General features: G+C 65.9%; 8 protein-coding genes across 8 annotated transcripts; 3 read left to right on the top strand and 5 right to left on the bottom strand.

Annotated features, from left to right (window-relative positions):
* Window positions 1-17: 17 nt before the first annotated feature.
* Window positions 18-1,040, top strand: FA09DRAFT_328698 (SMAD/FHA domain-containing protein). The gene is made up of 3 exons (XM_025741878.1): window positions 18-375; window positions 661-820; window positions 877-1,040. The coding sequence occupies exons 1-3, from the start codon at window positions 27-29 to the stop codon at window positions 1,022-1,024; spliced, it is 657 nt and encodes a 218-aa protein (XP_025599554.1). The 5' UTR covers window positions 18-26; the 3' UTR covers window positions 1,025-1,040.
* Window positions 1,041-1,110: 70 nt separating this feature from the next.
* On the bottom strand, window positions 1,111-2,614 carry FA09DRAFT_359322 (putative NADPH-dependent beta-ketoacyl reductase; the record flags this gene model as incomplete). Its single annotated transcript, XM_025745093.1, has 9 exons — window positions 2,467-2,614; window positions 2,368-2,403; window positions 2,234-2,314; window positions 1,958-2,174; window positions 1,867-1,904; window positions 1,719-1,811; window positions 1,502-1,669; window positions 1,348-1,430; window positions 1,111-1,158 (listed from the first exon to the last, which is right to left on the bottom strand). Exons 1-9 carry the CDS (start codon window positions 2,576-2,578, stop codon window positions 1,111-1,113), a joined length of 876 nt encoding a protein of 291 aa, XP_025599553.1. The 5' UTR covers window positions 2,579-2,614.
* A 277-nt stretch (window positions 2,615-2,891) lies between these two features.
* Window positions 2,892-7,007, bottom strand: FA09DRAFT_316491 (TPR-like protein). The gene is made up of 5 exons (XM_025740844.1): window positions 6,754-7,007; window positions 6,545-6,701; window positions 5,839-6,484; window positions 5,206-5,770; window positions 2,892-5,147 (listed from the first exon to the last, which is right to left on the bottom strand). Exons 1-5 carry the CDS (start codon window positions 6,766-6,768, stop codon window positions 3,138-3,140), a joined length of 3,393 nt encoding a protein of 1,130 aa, XP_025599552.1. The 5' UTR covers window positions 6,769-7,007; the 3' UTR covers window positions 2,892-3,137.
* A 1,399-nt stretch (window positions 7,008-8,406) lies between these two features.
* Window positions 8,407-10,094, top strand: FA09DRAFT_316489 (hypothetical protein). Its single transcript, XM_025740843.1, has 7 exons — window positions 8,407-8,975; window positions 9,029-9,055; window positions 9,109-9,243; window positions 9,296-9,545; window positions 9,602-9,698; window positions 9,752-9,771; window positions 9,822-10,094. Exons 1-7 carry the CDS (start codon window positions 8,437-8,439, stop codon window positions 10,038-10,040), a joined length of 1,287 nt encoding a protein of 428 aa, XP_025599551.1. The 5' UTR covers window positions 8,407-8,436; the 3' UTR covers window positions 10,041-10,094.
* A 169-nt stretch (window positions 10,095-10,263) lies between these two features.
* Window positions 10,264-11,364, bottom strand: FA09DRAFT_337417 (hypothetical protein; the record flags this gene model as incomplete). The annotated part of the gene is made up of 5 exons (XM_025743991.1): window positions 10,264-10,282; window positions 10,343-11,013; window positions 11,070-11,085; window positions 11,151-11,215; window positions 11,278-11,364. The coding sequence occupies 5 exons, from the start codon at window positions 11,362-11,364 to the stop codon at window positions 10,264-10,266; spliced, it is 858 nt and encodes a 285-aa protein (XP_025599550.1).
* A 585-nt stretch (window positions 11,365-11,949) lies between these two features.
* On the bottom strand, window positions 11,950-13,035 carry FA09DRAFT_324851 (hypothetical protein; the record flags this gene model as incomplete). Its single annotated transcript, XM_025741138.1, has 3 exons — window positions 11,950-12,664; window positions 12,816-12,880; window positions 12,952-13,035. The coding sequence occupies 3 exons, from the start codon at window positions 13,033-13,035 to the stop codon at window positions 11,950-11,952; spliced, it is 864 nt and encodes a 287-aa protein (XP_025599549.1).
* Window positions 13,036-13,644: 609 nt separating this feature from the next.
* On the bottom strand, window positions 13,645-14,352 carry FA09DRAFT_359319 (hypothetical protein; the record flags this gene model as incomplete). Its single annotated transcript, XM_025745092.1, has 4 exons — window positions 13,645-14,004; window positions 14,060-14,072; window positions 14,132-14,199; window positions 14,242-14,352. The coding sequence occupies 4 exons, from the start codon at window positions 14,350-14,352 to the stop codon at window positions 13,645-13,647; spliced, it is 552 nt and encodes a 183-aa protein (XP_025599548.1).
* A 359-nt stretch (window positions 14,353-14,711) lies between these two features.
* On the top strand, window positions 14,712-15,873 carry FA09DRAFT_328696 (hypothetical protein). Its single transcript, XM_025741877.1, has 4 exons — window positions 14,712-15,248; window positions 15,300-15,396; window positions 15,599-15,663; window positions 15,719-15,873. The coding sequence occupies exons 1-4, from the start codon at window positions 14,860-14,862 to the stop codon at window positions 15,837-15,839; spliced, it is 672 nt and encodes a 223-aa protein (XP_025599547.1). The 5' UTR covers window positions 14,712-14,859; the 3' UTR covers window positions 15,840-15,873.
* The last annotated feature ends 7 nt before the right edge of the window (window positions 15,874-15,880 follow it).

The raw sequence follows: 15,880 nt of genomic DNA, 5'->3' as shown, positions 1-15,880 counted from the left end.
TTGCCTCCACTCCACCACCATCGGCCATGCCGCGCCCACGCTCCCGCTCCCGCTCGCCGCCGCCGCGCTACACCTCCTCACGGCGGCGCTCTCGCTCGCCCGACTTCACCGCCGAGCGCCAACGCTCACGCGCCGCCTTTGACGCCTCCACCTCGCGCGCCTCCTCTTCTCGCGCACCCCCACCGCCGGGCGACGACGCAGACGCACCGCCGGCAGAGGCAGCACGCGTGGAGCCCGACTTTGCGCCCTCGGGCCTGCTGGCCGCGGCGAGCAACTCGAAGAACGGCACGGCACTCAAGTACCACGAGCCGCCCGAGGCACGCGCGCCGAAGCGCAAGTGGCGCTGCTACGTGTACAAGGGCAAGGAGGAGCTGGGTGCGTGCGGCATGAGGTGTGGCAGCGTGGTGGAGCTAGTGGAAGGCGCAGACGACGAGCAGCGAGCGTGGAAGCGTTGAGATGCGAGGCAGAAGCGGGAGCCAAAGATGGCAGGCGAGCGACCTGGGGCTGTGTCAGATAGAGGGCCAGCTCAGTAGACGGCCATGGCGGCGATGCACGGTGATGCTGCTGGCTTGGTTTGGATAGAGGTCCGACGGTATCCTATCTCAAGCCACTCAATCCGCCCTGACCGCTCTCACGTCCGCTCACCCACCACGCCTCCAGACATGCTGCACCTGCGCGCCTCGTGTCTGCTGTTCGGGCGCGACGTAGCCGTAGCGGATGTGCCCATCACGCATCCCAGCTGCAGCAAGCAGCATGCCGTCTTCCAGTTCCGGCGCATCAGCAAGGTCAACGAGTACGGCGAGGAGAAGCATGAGATCAAGTGCGTTGCTCGCCCAGCCGCTTGTTCACGATGGAGATGCTGATGGCGCTGCACAGGCCCTTCTTGTTGGATCTGGACTCGGCAAACGGCACGCTGCTCAACGGCAAGGAGGTGGAGGGACGACGATACATCGAGCTCATCACCGGCGACACGGTGCGCTTTGGCACGAGCGAGCGCGACTATGTGTTGCTAAGAGAAGAATGAGATGCCATTCACGGGGCTCGGAGACAGGTAGACAGGTGCAGCAGGTTTCGGGGAATATGCAGAACCGCTCAGGGCGCAGAAGCCGCTCAGAGGCGCGCCTGGTACTGCAGCGACTGTCCGCCATCGATCGGGATCTGCAGGCGACGCAGGTCAGCAGACTGCAGCGGGAGAGCGATTGACGAGAGCGGCCACCTGGCCAGTCCCGCGAGGCAGGGAAGCAGCTCTCTTGCTGATGACCGGTGATGCGCCAGAGCGTCGGCAGCTGTCCCTGTCGCTTCGTGACGCCGCTGATTTCGATCGCTGACTCGTGCGCCAAGACTCACCGCCAGTCCGGTCATGTGCGAGCCAGCACGGCTCGTGAGCATAAGCACGAGGCCACCGATGTCCTCGGGCGTGCCGACGCGACCTGCAGTGGCAGACACTCATCAGCACCATCCCACCCCACCCCCACTGCCGCAGCACACGCGCGAGACGCACCAGTGGGCTGAATGGCCTCGAGGATCTCCTTGTTCTCCGTCAGGCCAAAGCTCGTCATGCGGCTCGGGAACACGCCCGGGCAGATGGCGTTGACGAGCACGTGGCGCTCGGCGAGCGAGTTGGCCATGGTGCGCGAGAGGTGCACCGAGGCGGCCTTGCTTGGTTGGTCTAGGGGCGTGTGAGCAGGAGGGAAGAGGAGTGCTTAGAGACGACTCACAGGACCAAGTGCCGGAGCCCTCCTCGGACAGACCGCCCTCGGCCATGGGCATGATGGCAGCGACCGAGGCGATGTTGATGACGCTGGCGTGCTCTGCGATGCGAGAGTCAGCTGCGGCCTCCTGCATATGCGCGCAGCGGACGCTCACCAATGTTCGACTTGCCCACCTCCAGCAGCGGCAGCAGGCTGCGGCACTGTCAGCACATCTGCTCCACCACACAGGCCACGCGCGCACTCACGCGACGGTGAGGTAGAACTGGCTCTTGACGTTGAGCGCAAACACCTTGTCCCAGCCCTTCTGCTCCGGAAAGTCGGTCATCTGCGCGCCCCACGTGAGGCCCGAGTTGTTGATGAGAATGTCGAGGCGCTTCTCCTTCTCGGCCACGGCGGCCGCCAGGGCGTCGCAGCCGGCCTTGCTGTCGACGTTGGCCTGGATGGGGATGCACGCGGGGCCGGCTGTGGCGCGAGCAGGTGATGAGCGGCCAGGAATGAGAGACGAGCCAAGCAGCACGCACACACGGCGCCCGAGGGCGAGAGCGGCGCCATGAGCTTGGCCTGCTTCTCCAGCTCGTCCATCTTGCGCGAGGCGATGTACACTGCCACAGGCGTCAGCCGATGGGGCAGCCACGGCGCAGCACAGCAGACACACCCTTTGCGCCGTTGCGCACCAGCGTTGCCGCCATCACTGTGGCCGCACCAAGTCAGCGCCGCGCCGCAGACACGCCGTCGCACTGCTGCTGCCGCTCACTCTTGCCGAGGCCGCTGGCGCCGCCGGTGACGAGGGCGACCTTGCCGCGCACGGAGAAGAGGTGCGACGAGGCGAGCTCGGGCATGACATCGGGTGCGACATCCTTGGGCATGGCTGCGTGTCTTGAGGGATGCGAGAGGGGGCAGGGTGTGGGCAGGAAGGAAAGAGCAGCGGCTGATGAGGCGTGCCTCGCGCCTGTGCGCTGCGCCGGCGGCGGCTGCGCTGCGTTGTGCGGGGAACCGAGTAGGGCAGCCGCAGGCACCCGGCCAGAGTCGAGCACCGCACGGCCAGCAGCCGGCTCGGCGCGGCGCGCATCGCCGAAGCCGGAGCACGAGGCGTGGGAGCGCACAGCCAACGTTCCGTCCCACCAGCGAAGAGAGCAAAAGTCGCTCCTCTCGCTGCGGCTTGGCGCACACTCTGGCTGCCTCGAGAGCACTCAATTTCAATTCCGCGTTTCGCAGCATAGGCAAGACTAGGGGAACAGCAGCGGGCGCGCAGTCCGAAGTACGGGCTGCGCGCCGCAAGGGCAGGAAGGAGGCGCCAGAAGACTAGGGCGGCGCTGCTTTCGGGGCATGGCATAGAAAGGAGGGTGGCGAGGGGGGCAAGGTGGTATGATATCCAGCACGGGTGGTCCTTGGAGGGCAAGAGAGGCGGCAAGGGCCGCGAACGCATCACGAGCGGAAGAGGGCGGCGCCGAGCGGGCGCACCGTCTCCGTCTTCTCCAGCTCGAGGGCGTACTCGAGGAACGTGCGGCTCTGCGCCAGGCGCCCCGTGCGCCGCGCCGTCTGCGCCAGGAAGAGCCAGGCGGCGGCACAGTCCCACGCCGCACTGGCCGTGCTGGCGCGCAGCAGGCCCTCGGCCAGCGCAATGGCGCCCAGCTCCGTCGGCTTGGCCAGCGTCGTGCTGGCGGCGGCGCCGTCGTTGCCGAACGGCGATGGCACGGCCAGGGCGTCGGTGACAGCGGCCGGTAACTTGCGGTCCTTGATTGTCTCGCTCGTCGGCAGCGCCGAGGCGGCGGGCGAGAGGTCCGGATGTTGCAGGAAGATGCGCGCCAGGTTCACCACGGCCGGCACGCACTCGCTCTCGCACGCCAGCGCCTTGTAGAGGCTCTGCACGGCCAGCTCCCACTGCTGCTGCGCCTCAAAGTACAGCGCCAGCTGCACCCACACCTCGGCGCGCGCAGAGTCGAGCCGCTCGGCCTCCTGCACGGCGGCGCGCGCCTGCGAGAGCTGGTGCGCACGGCGGAATGAGGCGGCAGACTGCAGCCAGAGCGAGGCGAGCAGGTGCGCCTCGTGCTTGGCACGCCGCGCCTCGCGCTGCACCATGGCAGTCGACGCCTCGCCGTCGTCCTGTGCGTCCTGCGCAGAGTCGTTGGAGGTGGCGCCGGCGGCACCGGCGGGCATCGGCGCCTCCTCGACCTTCTGCGACGCGCGCCTCCGGTGCAGGTGCGGCAGCAGCGAGGCGCCGCGGTGGGCCTCCTCCGAGTGGTGGTGTGTGGCGCCGCTGAGGCCCATGCCGCTGAGCGAGCCAAAGCGCGTCGGCACGGCGGCACTGCCGCCCAGCAGCGTCGAGAGCTTGCCGTGCTTCGTCGGCGGCGCAGCAGAGCCGGCAGCGCCGCCGGCACCCAGCGGCAGCACGGCCGTCGTGGCGACGCGCTTGTGGAAGAAGGAGAACACGTCGCGCTGCGAGGCGATGGCGGCCTCGGTGCCCGACACGACCTCCTCCAGCGCCGAGTGCGTCATGTGCAGGCGCAGCAGCGCCTCGGCCCGCTCGCCGTACGTCGGCGGGTAGTCGACGCTGAGCAGCACCGTGCGCGCCACGCTCGTCTTGGACGTGCCGTTGACGCCATTGGCGCTGCTGGCGCGCTGCACCGCCTTCAGGTCTGCCTCGTCGTCCTCCTCGGCCTCGGCGAGGCCCTCCTCGGCGATGCGCAGCGCGCCCTTGAAGTCCTTCTGCGCCGAGCGCAGAAGCGCCAACAGGTGCCAGCACTGCACGTCGGCCGGCTCGAGCTCAAGCGCCAGACGCGCCGAGCGCACCGCCGTCGTCGAGTCGCGCATCTCCGCCTGCAGGTAGGCCAGCTGGTAGAACGTCTCGGAGCTCTGGTCGTCGAGCGTGGCACTCTGCTTGAGCAGGCTCAGTGCCTCGTCTTGCAGGGCTGCGCGCTTCGTGGCGTCCGACTCGCGGGCTGCCAGTGCAGCGCGCGCAGAGCCAGCAATGCGCTTGGCGCGTGCCGAGAGCGACCGGTCGGTGGAGAGCTTGGGGTTGGCAGTGTGCGCGTCGTACGCCTTGCGCGCAAGCGCATCGGCGCCCTTGATGTCGTGCAAGAAGCGGCCGTACACGTGCGCGCCGTGCAGGAGCGTCGAGACGTACACGGCGTCGCTGTCCTGGTCCGTCGTGGCTTCCTGCGAGACGCGCTTGGCCTCGTCCGAGATGCCCTCGTGCTCGGGCGCCTCGGCATCGTTCGCCTCGGCCGCTGCGTCAGCCTCCTTGCGGCGGCGACCCTCCTCGACGAGCGCCGCAGAGTCGGCCGCGTCGCCCTCCTTGGCCTTCTCGAAGATCTGCGCGTACAGCTCGAGCGCCATGCGTGCCTCGTCGTAAGCCTCGGCGGCCACGAGGAGCGTAAAGAGATGCCGGCTGATGCGCTGCGAGTGGAACGTGATCTTGGCGAGGTTGTAGAGGATCTGCGCGCGGACAGAAACGTCAGTTGGGCCGGGACACACGGACGCGCGCTGTGCTCACCTCCACGACATCGTCAGCGTGCGCGCCGCCCAGCTCGCCGTTGAGCTGCCACGCGCGCACGAGGTCGTCGGCGAGCTGGATGGCAGCAATGTTGACGTGCCCTGCGCGCGGGAACTGCTCGCTGCGCAGGATTGCCGACGCCGCGGCATTCTGCACAGTGAGCATCTCGTTGCTCCAGTTGGCGCTGGCGGGGCGCAGCGCGCGGTGTGCAGCTGGACGGCGCTTGCTCGTCGTGCGCGACGTGATCTCGGTCGCGGCAGCACCCAGCATGCGGCGGGCCTGTCCATGGCGCGGCGCCCGCTCCGCCTCGAAGTCGCGGATGCGCACGCGCGAGGCGACACAGTCAATCACGCTGCGCTGGTAAGCGGCAGAGCGCCAGTCCTCGTCGGCGCGCACGCCCGCCGAGCGCGGCGGGTCCGTAAAGCCGCCGGCCTCGACGGCGCGTGTCAGCACGGCAAGGTAGGTGCGGTAGATGACGTTGCGCTGCGGGCCGCGGAAGGACGTTGGCCAGCGGCCCACGTGCACCTGGTATGCGCGCAGCGAGTCCAGGCCAAGCGCGATGTTGCTGCAGGGCCAGAGTCAGAAGATGCGCACGCGGCTTCTCCAGTACGCTGCCCTCGCTTGTGAACTCACCCGGTGCGCACGCTGAACAGCGCGTTGCGGTACAGCGCCGTCTCGCCCCAGCATTCGATCTCATCGGGCGTCATGCCACGCAGGCCCTCTGCGCGCTTGCCGCCGCGCACGCCCTCGTGCAGGTCGATGGCGCGCGCGTAGCCGGCCAGCACAAAGGGCTTGAAGGCATCGTCCTTCTTGGCGGCGTAGAGGCGCTCGTTGGCCATGCCGTACACGCAGAAGCCAAGCAGCAGCAGCGCGACAGAGTAGTCCTGGGCGTGCGCCGCCTTGATCTTCTCCACCTCGACGTCCTCAAAGAAGCGCGCCTGGTGCAGCAGCCCAATGGCCGCCTCATCGTTGCCCAGGCTAAAGGCCGCGTACGCACGCAGCGCAGCAATGCCCTGCATCGCGATGGGGTCTGCACGGCTCGAGCGCGCATTTGCTGCGAGCTCCTCGAGGCGCGTGGCCGCCTGCACGACGTCGGGCCCGCGCCAGCCGTTGCCGAACTGGTCGTGAGGCATGGGCGTGGGGAAGGCCGTACGGCCCGAGCCGTCGGGCAGCGCCAGGTCCTTGTCGTGCGAGGCGTCCGAGTAGTGGCCCAGGTCGCGCTGGTACGCGGCGAGCGCAGCGCGCATCTGCTGCTCCACCTGCGCGACGGTCGGCGTCACTGCGCACCACCGCATCAGTGTGCTGTGCTGCAATGCGCACGTCTTGGCCAACTACACACCAGTGCTGTTCGGGTTGTGCTTCATGTACTTGCGGATGAGCTCCTGCCACGAGATGGGCGCCTTGCCGCCCGCGGCCGCCGCGACGGGCACGGGCGACTCCCAGTCGCCGCGCAGGCGCGCCGCATCGAGCTGCTGCGCATAGAGTGCGTCTTTGCCCTGCGAAGAAGGGTAAGCGGCGCGGCGGCGGGAGTGTACACTCGGCACGCACGCCTTTGGACGCCATGCTCGACGTCCGGGAGTGCGCGAGCCGGACGCAGAAGGTGGAGGGGCGGGTGCGTGCAGGGAGAGAGGCAGCGCCGGCGAAGAGCGCAGAGGATGAAGGAGTGAGGACTGGAGGTGCGGCAGGTCCGGCTGCGGGAGAGGACGACGGCGCCGGGAGAGGAGGAGGAGGAGAGAGGAGGGGTGCGAAGGCGACAACTGGCGGCCGCGGCTGCTGCTGCTGCTGAAGCGGGGAAGGGGAAGCGAGCGGAGCACAAGCAGCTCGGCGCCGCGCGCGGCGCGATCACGGCGCGCCCGCTCCGCCGCCGCCCGCTGCAGCTCGAACAGCGTCGCCGCCGGCGCGCGGCTGCCAGCTGAACGCCTGCCCAGCACCGCACCGCAAATCGACCTGTCTCTCGAGCACCGCAGTCTTCGATTGCTTGCTCACAACAAGCACCTGCCATTTGCCTCTCGCCTCAACATGAGAGGGCTTGCAGGTGCGCAGCTCGGCGGAGCGTCTCACGTCTCGCCTCGCCGCTCGACGTCACCCGCACGAAGCTTCTCACGCCGCGGCGCCGGCTTCGCGCCTGCCCGGCACTCGGCCAGTCTTCCAAGCGCGGGGTACACGAGCGTGCGCTTCGCTGCTTGCGCTCGAGAGCGCACGGCCGCTTCATGCACGCTTGCAGCGCTGAGACCGCCCGCCGGTGCGCAGATCAGCGGGGCGAGGCAGCGCACCGCAAACGCCGGCGTGACGCCCGCTCGCATGGCACGCTGCCCGCGGGCGCGGCACGAGAGCAGTCTAGTGTCTGGCCGGTGCCTGACGCTTCCCCACGCCCGAGCTCGCTTTCAACTCGCGCCCGCCGCCGTGCCTCGCGCGCCCGTCCTAAGCGCGGCGGGTGAGACCTTCTCGTCCCGCCGCTCCGAGGCCCCTCGCCGAGCACGTCCTCGTCGGCTAGGCACGTGACATGCCCTGGGAACAGGCAGTGCATCATGCTATCTCCGTCCCTCGCAAGCTCGAAGAGCCGTCGGTGCTGCCGGAGCAGCGGAGCAGCGTGCCGAGATCTCGGCCCAGGCACACAGAGTGCCATGGAAGCACTTTGCCGCGGCGAGGTGCCACTCTCGCTGGCTTCTCAGGGGTGCGAGCGGTCCGACGTCCGTCGCTCCAGATCGCTCCCAGCGAGGCCTATCCAGACAAAGCACCTCCGCGGCTGAAGCTTCGCAGCGAGAGACCTCCAATACGTGCGCGGCCGCACGTATCTCGATCACTTCTCGCTCCGGCTCGCTCCTGACGACACAGGGGACAGTGCGGGGAACGCAGATCGCGATGCTCTCGCTGGGCGGCAACGAGGTCGTGTTGCCATCGTCGAAGCACGGCCGATGGCATCGGAGAAGCAGCACCGAGTCGCAGCCGACGTTGGGGCGACATGTGATCTCGTTTGTGCGGAAGCGCAGATCCGACCGTTCTGATGGCATCCGCCGGTGCTGCGGAAGCGGCATGGAATGCTGGCGATGCCGATGGCGACGACGGGATGTCGGTCCGAAGGCGTGAGATGCGCAGCACTTGCCAGGGGTCAATCCGCCGTGCACGTCCCGTGCTGCGCTGGCATGACGCCTAGCGCACGGGTACAAGAGCAGCGGTCCTATCGACGTAGCTTTGCCTCTCACCACCACTACCTCAAGCACTCAAGTCGCCATGTCGCCCACTGCCGCCGCCGCAGAGCCCTCCGCAACCTTCAACGTCGTCTTCCTCGGCGCCGGCGAGATCCACTTCGGCACGCTCGAGGGCTCCTGGAACCACTCGCTGCGCCTCGAGACGCTGCTCGGTGCCCGCCTGCGCGTGCTGGCGCTCATCGACCCCGACGTGCCTCGCTCTCGCTCGCGCGTGGCGACCAAGCACGCTCATGACGACAAGCATGTGCGCCAGGCGTGGCAGGACACGCTCTGCGCTGCCTCGCCCGAGGAGGCGGCCGAACAGCTGCGCAAGGACGGCAAGGAAGAGGTCCACCTCGTCCTCATCGGCGCGCCGCCGCACGTCCGAGGCGCACTGGCGCCCGGCCGCGACCTCGAAGTGCGGGTGCTGAAGGCGCTCGGACATGCAAAGGCCATCTTCCTCGAGAAGCCCGTCGCTGCGGCTGACCCGCTCACGACGGAGCCGGAAGCGGCCGAGGTGCAGGCGCGCCTGGAGCACTGGGCTACGGGCGGCAAGGTTGTTGGTGTGGGCTACATGCTCCGGTGAGCCACTTGTCTTGCTCATCCTCAGCAGTGATTGACGAAGCGCATTGCAGATACCTCCGCCCGATCCAGCTTATGAGGTGTGTCACCACGCATATTTACGCTCCATGCGCTTGCTCACTCATCATCACAGGCAGCTCATGAATGAGCATCAGCTTCGTCCCATGTGCATCAACGCCCGCTACTTTATGGCATACGAGCAGGCCGTCAAGACGGCATGGTGGGACGTCGAGATCAGCGGCGGTCCGATCGTCGAGCAGGGCACGCAGTACGTCCTCTCCGCTCCCTGCTTCACCCCAACACTGACAAGCGCATTCCAGCTTTGTCGACTTGCTGCGCTACCTCGCCGGCGCCTCCAATCCCGCGCTGCCCGAGACTATCCTTGCGCACACGGTCACGCACGACGAGCCGGCGGGCCAGGTTTCGAAGCTGAGCTTCGACGAGAAGGCCATCGTCGAGCCGCACCGCCGCATCCCGCGCGTCACCAATGCCGTCTGGAAGCACGCGGACGGCACGGTCGCGAGCCTGATTCATGTTGTTGGACTGCATGCCCCGCCTTATCATGCCGAGGTCAGTGCGGCACCGCTCGAAGGTTTTTTAATGTGCGCTGACGCTTTTGACGACAGCTTGAGGTCATCGCCGACGGCTGGCGCTTCGCGCTGCAGGGCGCGTACGATCCCGTGCCGAAGTTGGCCGTGCGCAAGCCGGGCTCGTCAGAGGACGGTGAGTGGAGCTTTCGGCCCGTCAGTGGTCACTTGCTGACGCGGCACCCGCAGAGATCTTCGAGTTCCCCAACGTGCGTGACCTCCATGTCCCTGCCTGGCCCTAGCTCATCTCTTTCCGCAGGACGACCCCTTCGAGCACGAGTTCGAAGCGATAATCTCCGCCATCGACGGTGCTGGCGCTACGAACGGCCACGCCAACGGCAACGGCATCAAGAAGGCCTCGCCCATCCTCAGCAGCTACGTCGACGCCCGCCAGACGTACAACCTGACGTGGCAGATCCGCCGTGCTTCTGAACGCTCGCAGAAGGAGCTGGCGGCGCGCAAGCAGAACGGTCACTAGAGCGCGAGACGAGCTTCCAGCGGCTAAGATATAGAGACGCGACAGTAATGAGAGGTGGTTTGATTCTTCAGCTAGCTCGAGAACAGGACGTGAGGCGCAGAATGGGCTCAAAGGGTACGGTCGGAGACGGGCGCAGCCATAGAGCGAGCGAAGAGCAAGAACGGAAAGGAAGGAGCCTGCTGTCATGGCGCCGCGACAGAGGTGGCGGCAGCGAGAGCGCGCACTAGAGATGGGCAGGTGGACTGCTCGTTCGGAGATCAGACACACGTCTTGCGTGCTTCTGCTGTTGTGGTACGACTCACCGTGGAGACGTGGCCCTCGCGAGCTGCAGCTCAACTTCCTCCAGACGTCTACGCAGCACGTCGACTTCGGACTCGAGCTCGCGCACTCGCGCATCCGCTCCGGCGTTGTTGGCATTGGCGTTGGCGCTGCCGTCTTGAGCTTCCGCAGCTTGAGCAAGAGGCAGCACGAGACCGATGTCGTCATCAATGCCCGTCACTTGTCGGACGACCTCGCTTTCGGTCTCTGTCGCGCCGCTGGAAGTGGCGGCATCGGCGCCGTCGAGAAGCTCGAAGCGCTCCTCGCTGGCGCTGTCGTCATCCTCGCTGCTCGGCCTGATACTTCCTACGCAAGACACAGGAACGCTGCCGGTGTTGCCTCCGAGCTCGAGCTCCGCAATCCGCTCACGCGAAGCGCTTGACTGGTCGTCTGCTGCCTGTCGATGTTCGGGCGAGGCAGGCTCGCGTCCACGACTCAGGCGCTCAAGTTCGAGTTCAATTGCTGCTGTCACCTTGGCAGCGCGTTGAGCTGCCGCGTTGCGGATGAAGCTTGTGGCCCGTCTTGGATCTCTCGGACGTGAAATTCGATACTCGACGTAGCCTTCCGGGTGGATGTCCGTCCTCGAAGAAATGTACGTTCTGTAGCCCTCGCCGTCGTTGAAGTACTGAGACCCGGAAGGGTTCAAGTAGGCGTACTGAGGGAACTCAGTGAGTCCGCTTGCTGCTACGACCGCCGCGAACATCAGCTCACCGATCCTTTTTTATGGCTGAAGAGTCTAGTGCATCAGTTCTGCTTCCGTCCTTCGCCCTCCTTTTGCCCGATCGAACTCACTAGCTTATGCGCCAAGAAGGGCGAGTCGGCGCCAGCTCTCCGGAGTCACGAACGGTGATGACCCCCTGGTTTCGCAAATCGTCAGCATCTGAGCGAATGAGGCCTACGAAGACATCGCAATGCTCACCTCGGCGATCTTGAGAATCATGAGTATTGTGTACGGCTTATCAACCCAGTCCTCATCCTCTGTGTTGCCGTAATAGATCGTGCTCATGCTCGTATTGTGCGGCAGTGCAGATGGGAGTGTGGGGGAGAGAGAGAAGAGTGAGACTGCGTATAGGGGTTAGGCGCGACGCAGAGCTGCTTTTGTACCTGTTGGAGGCGGCCCGAGCGCGCCACCAAGGCACGGCGTGTCGACACCTCTTCTCCTCCCGCGCTCGCAGCCTCATCGCATGTCACTGTCGCATCCTCGTTTCAGCATCGAGCCACCTTCCATCTTTCTGCAATGTTACATCACTCTTCAGCTGCTCGTGCATACTTCGCATGGGCCAACCGGCTGGCGTCGGCCTGCATAGGGCACGTTCTGTGCCGACGCGCCCCGTGCGCGGCGCGACAAGCGAGCGACGCGCGCGACCAAGGAGCGAGCTGCAGGCTATCTCCTCTCGAAGTCTCACGTACTTGCTCGTGGCCGAGCGCAAGTGCTTTGGGACCTCAGACGGCGATCTTGTGCACGCGAGTCAATGCGTGGGAGGCGAGACGAGCTCAGATTTGATTCCAAAGCGAGAATTCCGGACGGGGAACAAGCTTTCGGTGCATGTTGCGAGAGAGGCTGTCTTCAACGGCAGGACGAGCGGTCTGCTCACTGCGCGCTTGAGCACAGCGGCGGAAGCTTCATCGTCAAGCCTTCGATCTGAAAGACCCGAGGCTTGTGCATCGCCTCTGCTTGCGCCACTCGCTTGCTCAGAGCGCTCATCTCCTCGCGAAGAGCTTTGACTTCCTTGTTGGCATCGAAAGCTTGAGCACTGTTGTCGCCAATGATCGCGTTCTGGACCGGAGAGACCTGTGGACTGCCCTCCTTGCTTGCCATTTTGCCTGCCATGTTGGCGCTCTGAACGGTCGATGCGCTTGCGTCGAGTTTCTTCTCCTTGACGGGGGCCTGGACCTTGCTGCCTCGATCCAGGGGGTGCGCCCTTTTCGGGACCGCGACCTTGGCTGCCAGCTCCTGCATCTTGACTTGAACTGGTCGCGACGGCTTCTCGGCTACACTGCCGTCTTTCTGGGGCTCGAGACGTCTGTGATCCTCAAAGTCTTTGAGCACCCTCGGCATTTCTCTCAGAACTTGCTGCGTCACTTTCTGCGTCACAGTCTCAATCGTGAGGCGCTCTTCCTCCTTCTTGCGGAGCTCGCGCACATGATTGCAGGCGTGTTTGGCAGCCAGGAAAGCCTCCTTATTGCTCAGTTTGCTGAAGGTCTTGTAGCGCGGCCAGGGACTGAAGCTTTCCGTGCGCTCGAGTACGCCGTCCGGCAAGATGAGCACCTGATTACCATGTCCATCGTGGAAGAAGTATGCGTTGCTGGGCGTACAGATGGCGTACTGACGTGCTTTGTCAGCGATTTGAAAAGTACCGGCGCTGAAGATCTCGTCTCACTGATCCGTCGCGGCTGCGGGAGTCGACATCATCAGTCTCCCGTGGTACTTAGCGCTCGGCAGCCAGCTGTACTCACTACTGCCTGCGCCACGGGCTTTGATTAGGCTCTTCAGGCGCGCAGGTGAAGATCTCGATGGTGCTCTAGACCAGCCACCGCATGCAGGGTCAGAGAGCCGCGACATGTGCGGTTGCACGGGGCTATGAAGACGTACGACGTCGTCCTTCAACTGCATCTTGACTGCAGGCGCCTTCAAAAAGAACAACCTGTCTGTCACTCTCGACGTCAGGGAGGACATGGTGCCGTGAGTGCGATCAAGACTGGAGGGTTCGCTATGGGGCGTGGCGGGATGGCGCAGAATGGACACCAGGTGTGGGCGGTGACAGGTAGCTGGCGTTGGGGGAAGAGAGGCGCAGAGCACGTTCTTTAAGCATGCAGAGTAGAGCGACGCAGAGCTTAGACCGCCCGCACGCGGCGAGCTCAGGGGCAGCATTCAGAGAAGACTGCGAAGACGCAACTGCACGGAGCGCTGAGCAACACGCAGCTCCAACGTGCGGCGACGCGCACTGTGTCGCATAGCAAGGCGAGGCAAGGGGGTCGAGCCGGCATCCGGAAGCGTCAAGACGGAGCAACACGCGATCGTTCACCTCAACACCATCAGAATGCAACATCGAGTCGGCAGGCGAACAGATGGTTGCTCACGGCTCGTATGCAGGATGACAGGACAAAAGCGGGCCGGTGACAGGGGCGGCAGCGAGAGCGCGAACAGTAGAGAGTGGTGGCCGCGGCCGTCTGAAGAGCCGATGCTGTGGACCCCTTGATGTGCCAGCGGGCCAATCTGCTTGGAGAGAAACGGGTAAGGGACGTCGAGTAGATGACTTGCACGCAACACTCACCTCATCAACGCTCAGCGCTCCTCCTTCTTGACGCGGCTCGCGATCGAGTCTGCGTCGACTGCCGAAGCCTCACACTTCACTTCTCCCGCAGACTTGTGCTCCACGGCGCCTTGAGGCTCGCCCTCCGACTCCACGCCCAGCTCCTTCTTGCATACCGCCTGCGCGTGGCTCTCGCGCTCCTGCGCCTCACGCATCGCCTTCTCGTCCTCCGCACGCAGTGCCTTGGCCTTGGCGCTGGCCTTCTGCGCGAAGCTGCTGGGCTGCTCGACCCAGTTGAACTTGTGCGTCACGTCGCCGTCGGCGGCGACGAAGATTGAGTTGCCGTGGCCGAAGTCGTGGTACTTGGAGCCCGAGGGGTTCGAGTAGGCGTACTGCGCAGATCCGGTCAGTTGCGAGGCGGTGTGTGTGCGCGAGTAGACGGCGCACCGTGCCGTCGGGGCTGTGAGACATGACGAGTGAGTCGCTGCGCACTCTGCATCCTCGTTGATGCCCACTCACTAGGTGCAGTGCCACGACTGCTGGTTCGGCGCGTCGGGGCCATAGTCGCGCACCGAGAAGCGGGCGCCCTGGCGCGAGGTGGAGCGTCAGGGACGGGGGGACAGACGCACGCGCGCGTCGACGGAGCGATGCACCGTCTTGTCGGTGTACTTGCGCGCAACGGTGTACGGCGCACGCAGCCAGCGCTGCTCGGCGTGGTGCGAGTGGAAGGCGGTGGCCATGCTGGCGGTGGAGGGCGGGGCGAGCGTGGAAGAGCGAGGAGGAGGGGCAGGCGGTGATGGTGGTGCAGAGACTGGCGCTGTGGCACGTTCGCCGCTCCTCTTGAAGCTTGGCCCAGCGCCTGCAGGCGAGACAGACGAGCTGGCGCGCTTTCCCTTTGAGGCTGCGCAGCGTGCCCCGATTGGGATAGGGGGTGACACGCCGTCGCCTAGCAACGCGTTCCCACGCTTTGCGGGGTGTGGCACAACGGCACGTCGTGTGAACAGCGCGCGCTGGCCCGTGCCACGCGCGACGCAAGACGCCGGCGGGCGAGCGGAGCAAGATCTCGAATCTCGGGCAGCGAGGCGGACAGCTTGCCTCTTCACCACCACCACCGGGCAGCTTGCGTCGCTGTAGCACTCACACACGCGGACCAACGAGCGCGCTGCTGTTCTGCGCATCACACGCCTTGCTCTCCGGCAAGCGCCGCACCCCGCCCTCCACTTCCGGCCGCTTCCGCTCTCGCCAGCATGACCTCGTCACTCAGCGCCTTCTATGCGCGCTCCTTCGCACAGCATCCCTGGGTCACCCTCGGCGTCACCAACGGCGGTCTCTCCCTCGTCGCCGATTCGCTCGCACAGGGGCTCTCCTCCGGCGCACCGGCATCCGGCGTGGCGCCCGGCTACGATGCGCTGCGCGGCATGCGCTTCCTCGCCTTTGGCGCCGCCATGGCGCCGCTGCTGGCCGAGTGGAACCGCTTCATCGAGCTGCGCTTCCCGCTGCGCAGCGCGGCGCCGGCACTGCCGTCGCACGTCGAGCTGCGCGGCGTTGGTGAGGGCGTGGCCAAGGAGGTGGCGGCGCAGGGCAGAGTCAGCCTGCGTGCCCTGGCAAAGCGTGTCGTCGTGGACCAGGGCGCCTTGTGAGTGGCCGTGATGCTGCCGCTGCAGCGCCTGCGCTGACTCTCGGGCAGCGCGCCGTTCGGCCTGGCGCTCTTCGTGAGCTTCATGGGCGTCACCGAGGGGCGGGCACTGCAAGGGCCGGGCGGCTTGGGCGAGAAGTTCAGCGAGGTGCGTAGGCGCAGCATGAGTGTGGTGCGGGCGGCCTCGCAGGAGTGCAGGCGTGGTGAACTATGCGCGCTGCTACTCTGCACACAGAGCAGCGACCAGCACAATGTCCGGCGTACCTGCAGCGGACGGGCCTCGCCGTCGCCCAGGCTGTGCGGCGCTCAGAGCTTGTCTCGCATGCTCGCTTCTGACTTCCTTTCCGCAGGTCTACTGGCCGGCGCTGCTGGCCAACTGGAAGGTCTGGCCGCTCATCCAGACGATCAACTTTCGGTGCGTCTGTTGCCGCACACACACCGAGACATCTTCTGACCTCGGTGCCGCGCAGCTTCATGCCGCTGCGCTACCGCGTGCCCTTCGTCTCGTGCTGCGGCGTCGGCTGGACGATCTTCCTCTCCATGCTGCAGGGCTCGAGCAAGGACGTGGCAGCCGTCGAGGTGCTCAGCTGATCAGCCGCGGCAATAGACACGATATATCCCAGGGCTCAGTC

Source organism: Tilletiopsis washingtonensis (genome assembly GCF_003144115.1).
Source record: "Tilletiopsis washingtonensis strain MCA 4186 unplaced genomic scaffold FA09scaffold_6, whole genome shotgun sequence".
Taxonomy (NCBI): domain Eukaryota; kingdom Fungi; phylum Basidiomycota; class Exobasidiomycetes; order Entylomatales; genus Tilletiopsis; species Tilletiopsis washingtonensis.
The sequence above is the reverse complement of the archived record's forward strand: the minus strand, read 5'-3'. Positions and strand labels throughout refer to the sequence as shown.

Bases quoted from the DNA above. Each gene is read 5' to 3' on its own strand.
- FA09DRAFT_328698 (XM_025741878.1), top strand. From the start codon at position 27: ATGCCGCGCCCACGCTCCCGCTCCCGCTCGCCGCCGCCGCGCTACACC. The intron at 376-660 runs GTGCGTGCGGCA...CCACGCCTCCAG, and splicing joins CAAGGGCAAGGAGGAGCTGG to ACATGCTGCACCTGCGCGCC. The intron at 821-876 runs GTGCGTTGCTCG...GGCGCTGCACAG, and splicing joins GAGGAGAAGCATGAGATCAA to GCCCTTCTTGTTGGATCTGG.
- FA09DRAFT_316491 (XM_025740844.1), bottom strand. The intron at 6,485-6,544 runs GTGTGTAGTTGG...GGTGGTGCGCAG, and splicing joins GCACAACCCGAACAGCACTG to TGACGCCGACCGTCGCGCAG. The intron at 5,148-5,205 runs GTGAGCACAGCG...GTCCGCGCGCAG, and splicing joins ACGCTGACGATGTCGTGGAG to ATCCTCTACAACCTCGCCAA.
- FA09DRAFT_316489 (XM_025740843.1), top strand. From the start codon at position 8,437: ATGTCGCCCACTGCCGCCGCCGCAGAGCCCTCCGCAACCTTCAACGTC. The intron at 9,546-9,601 runs GTCAGTGCGGCA...TTTTGACGACAG, and splicing joins CCCCGCCTTATCATGCCGAG to CTTGAGGTCATCGCCGACGG. The intron at 9,772-9,821 runs GTGCGTGACCTC...CTCTTTCCGCAG, and splicing joins AGATCTTCGAGTTCCCCAAC to GACGACCCCTTCGAGCACGA.
- FA09DRAFT_328696 (XM_025741877.1), top strand. From the start codon at position 14,860: ATGACCTCGTCACTCAGCGCCTTCTATGCGCGCTCCTTCGCACAGCAT. The intron at 15,397-15,598 runs GTGCGTAGGCGC...TCCTTTCCGCAG, and splicing joins TGGGCGAGAAGTTCAGCGAG to GTCTACTGGCCGGCGCTGCT. The intron at 15,664-15,718 runs GTGCGTCTGTTG...GGTGCCGCGCAG, and splicing joins ATCCAGACGATCAACTTTCG to CTTCATGCCGCTGCGCTACC.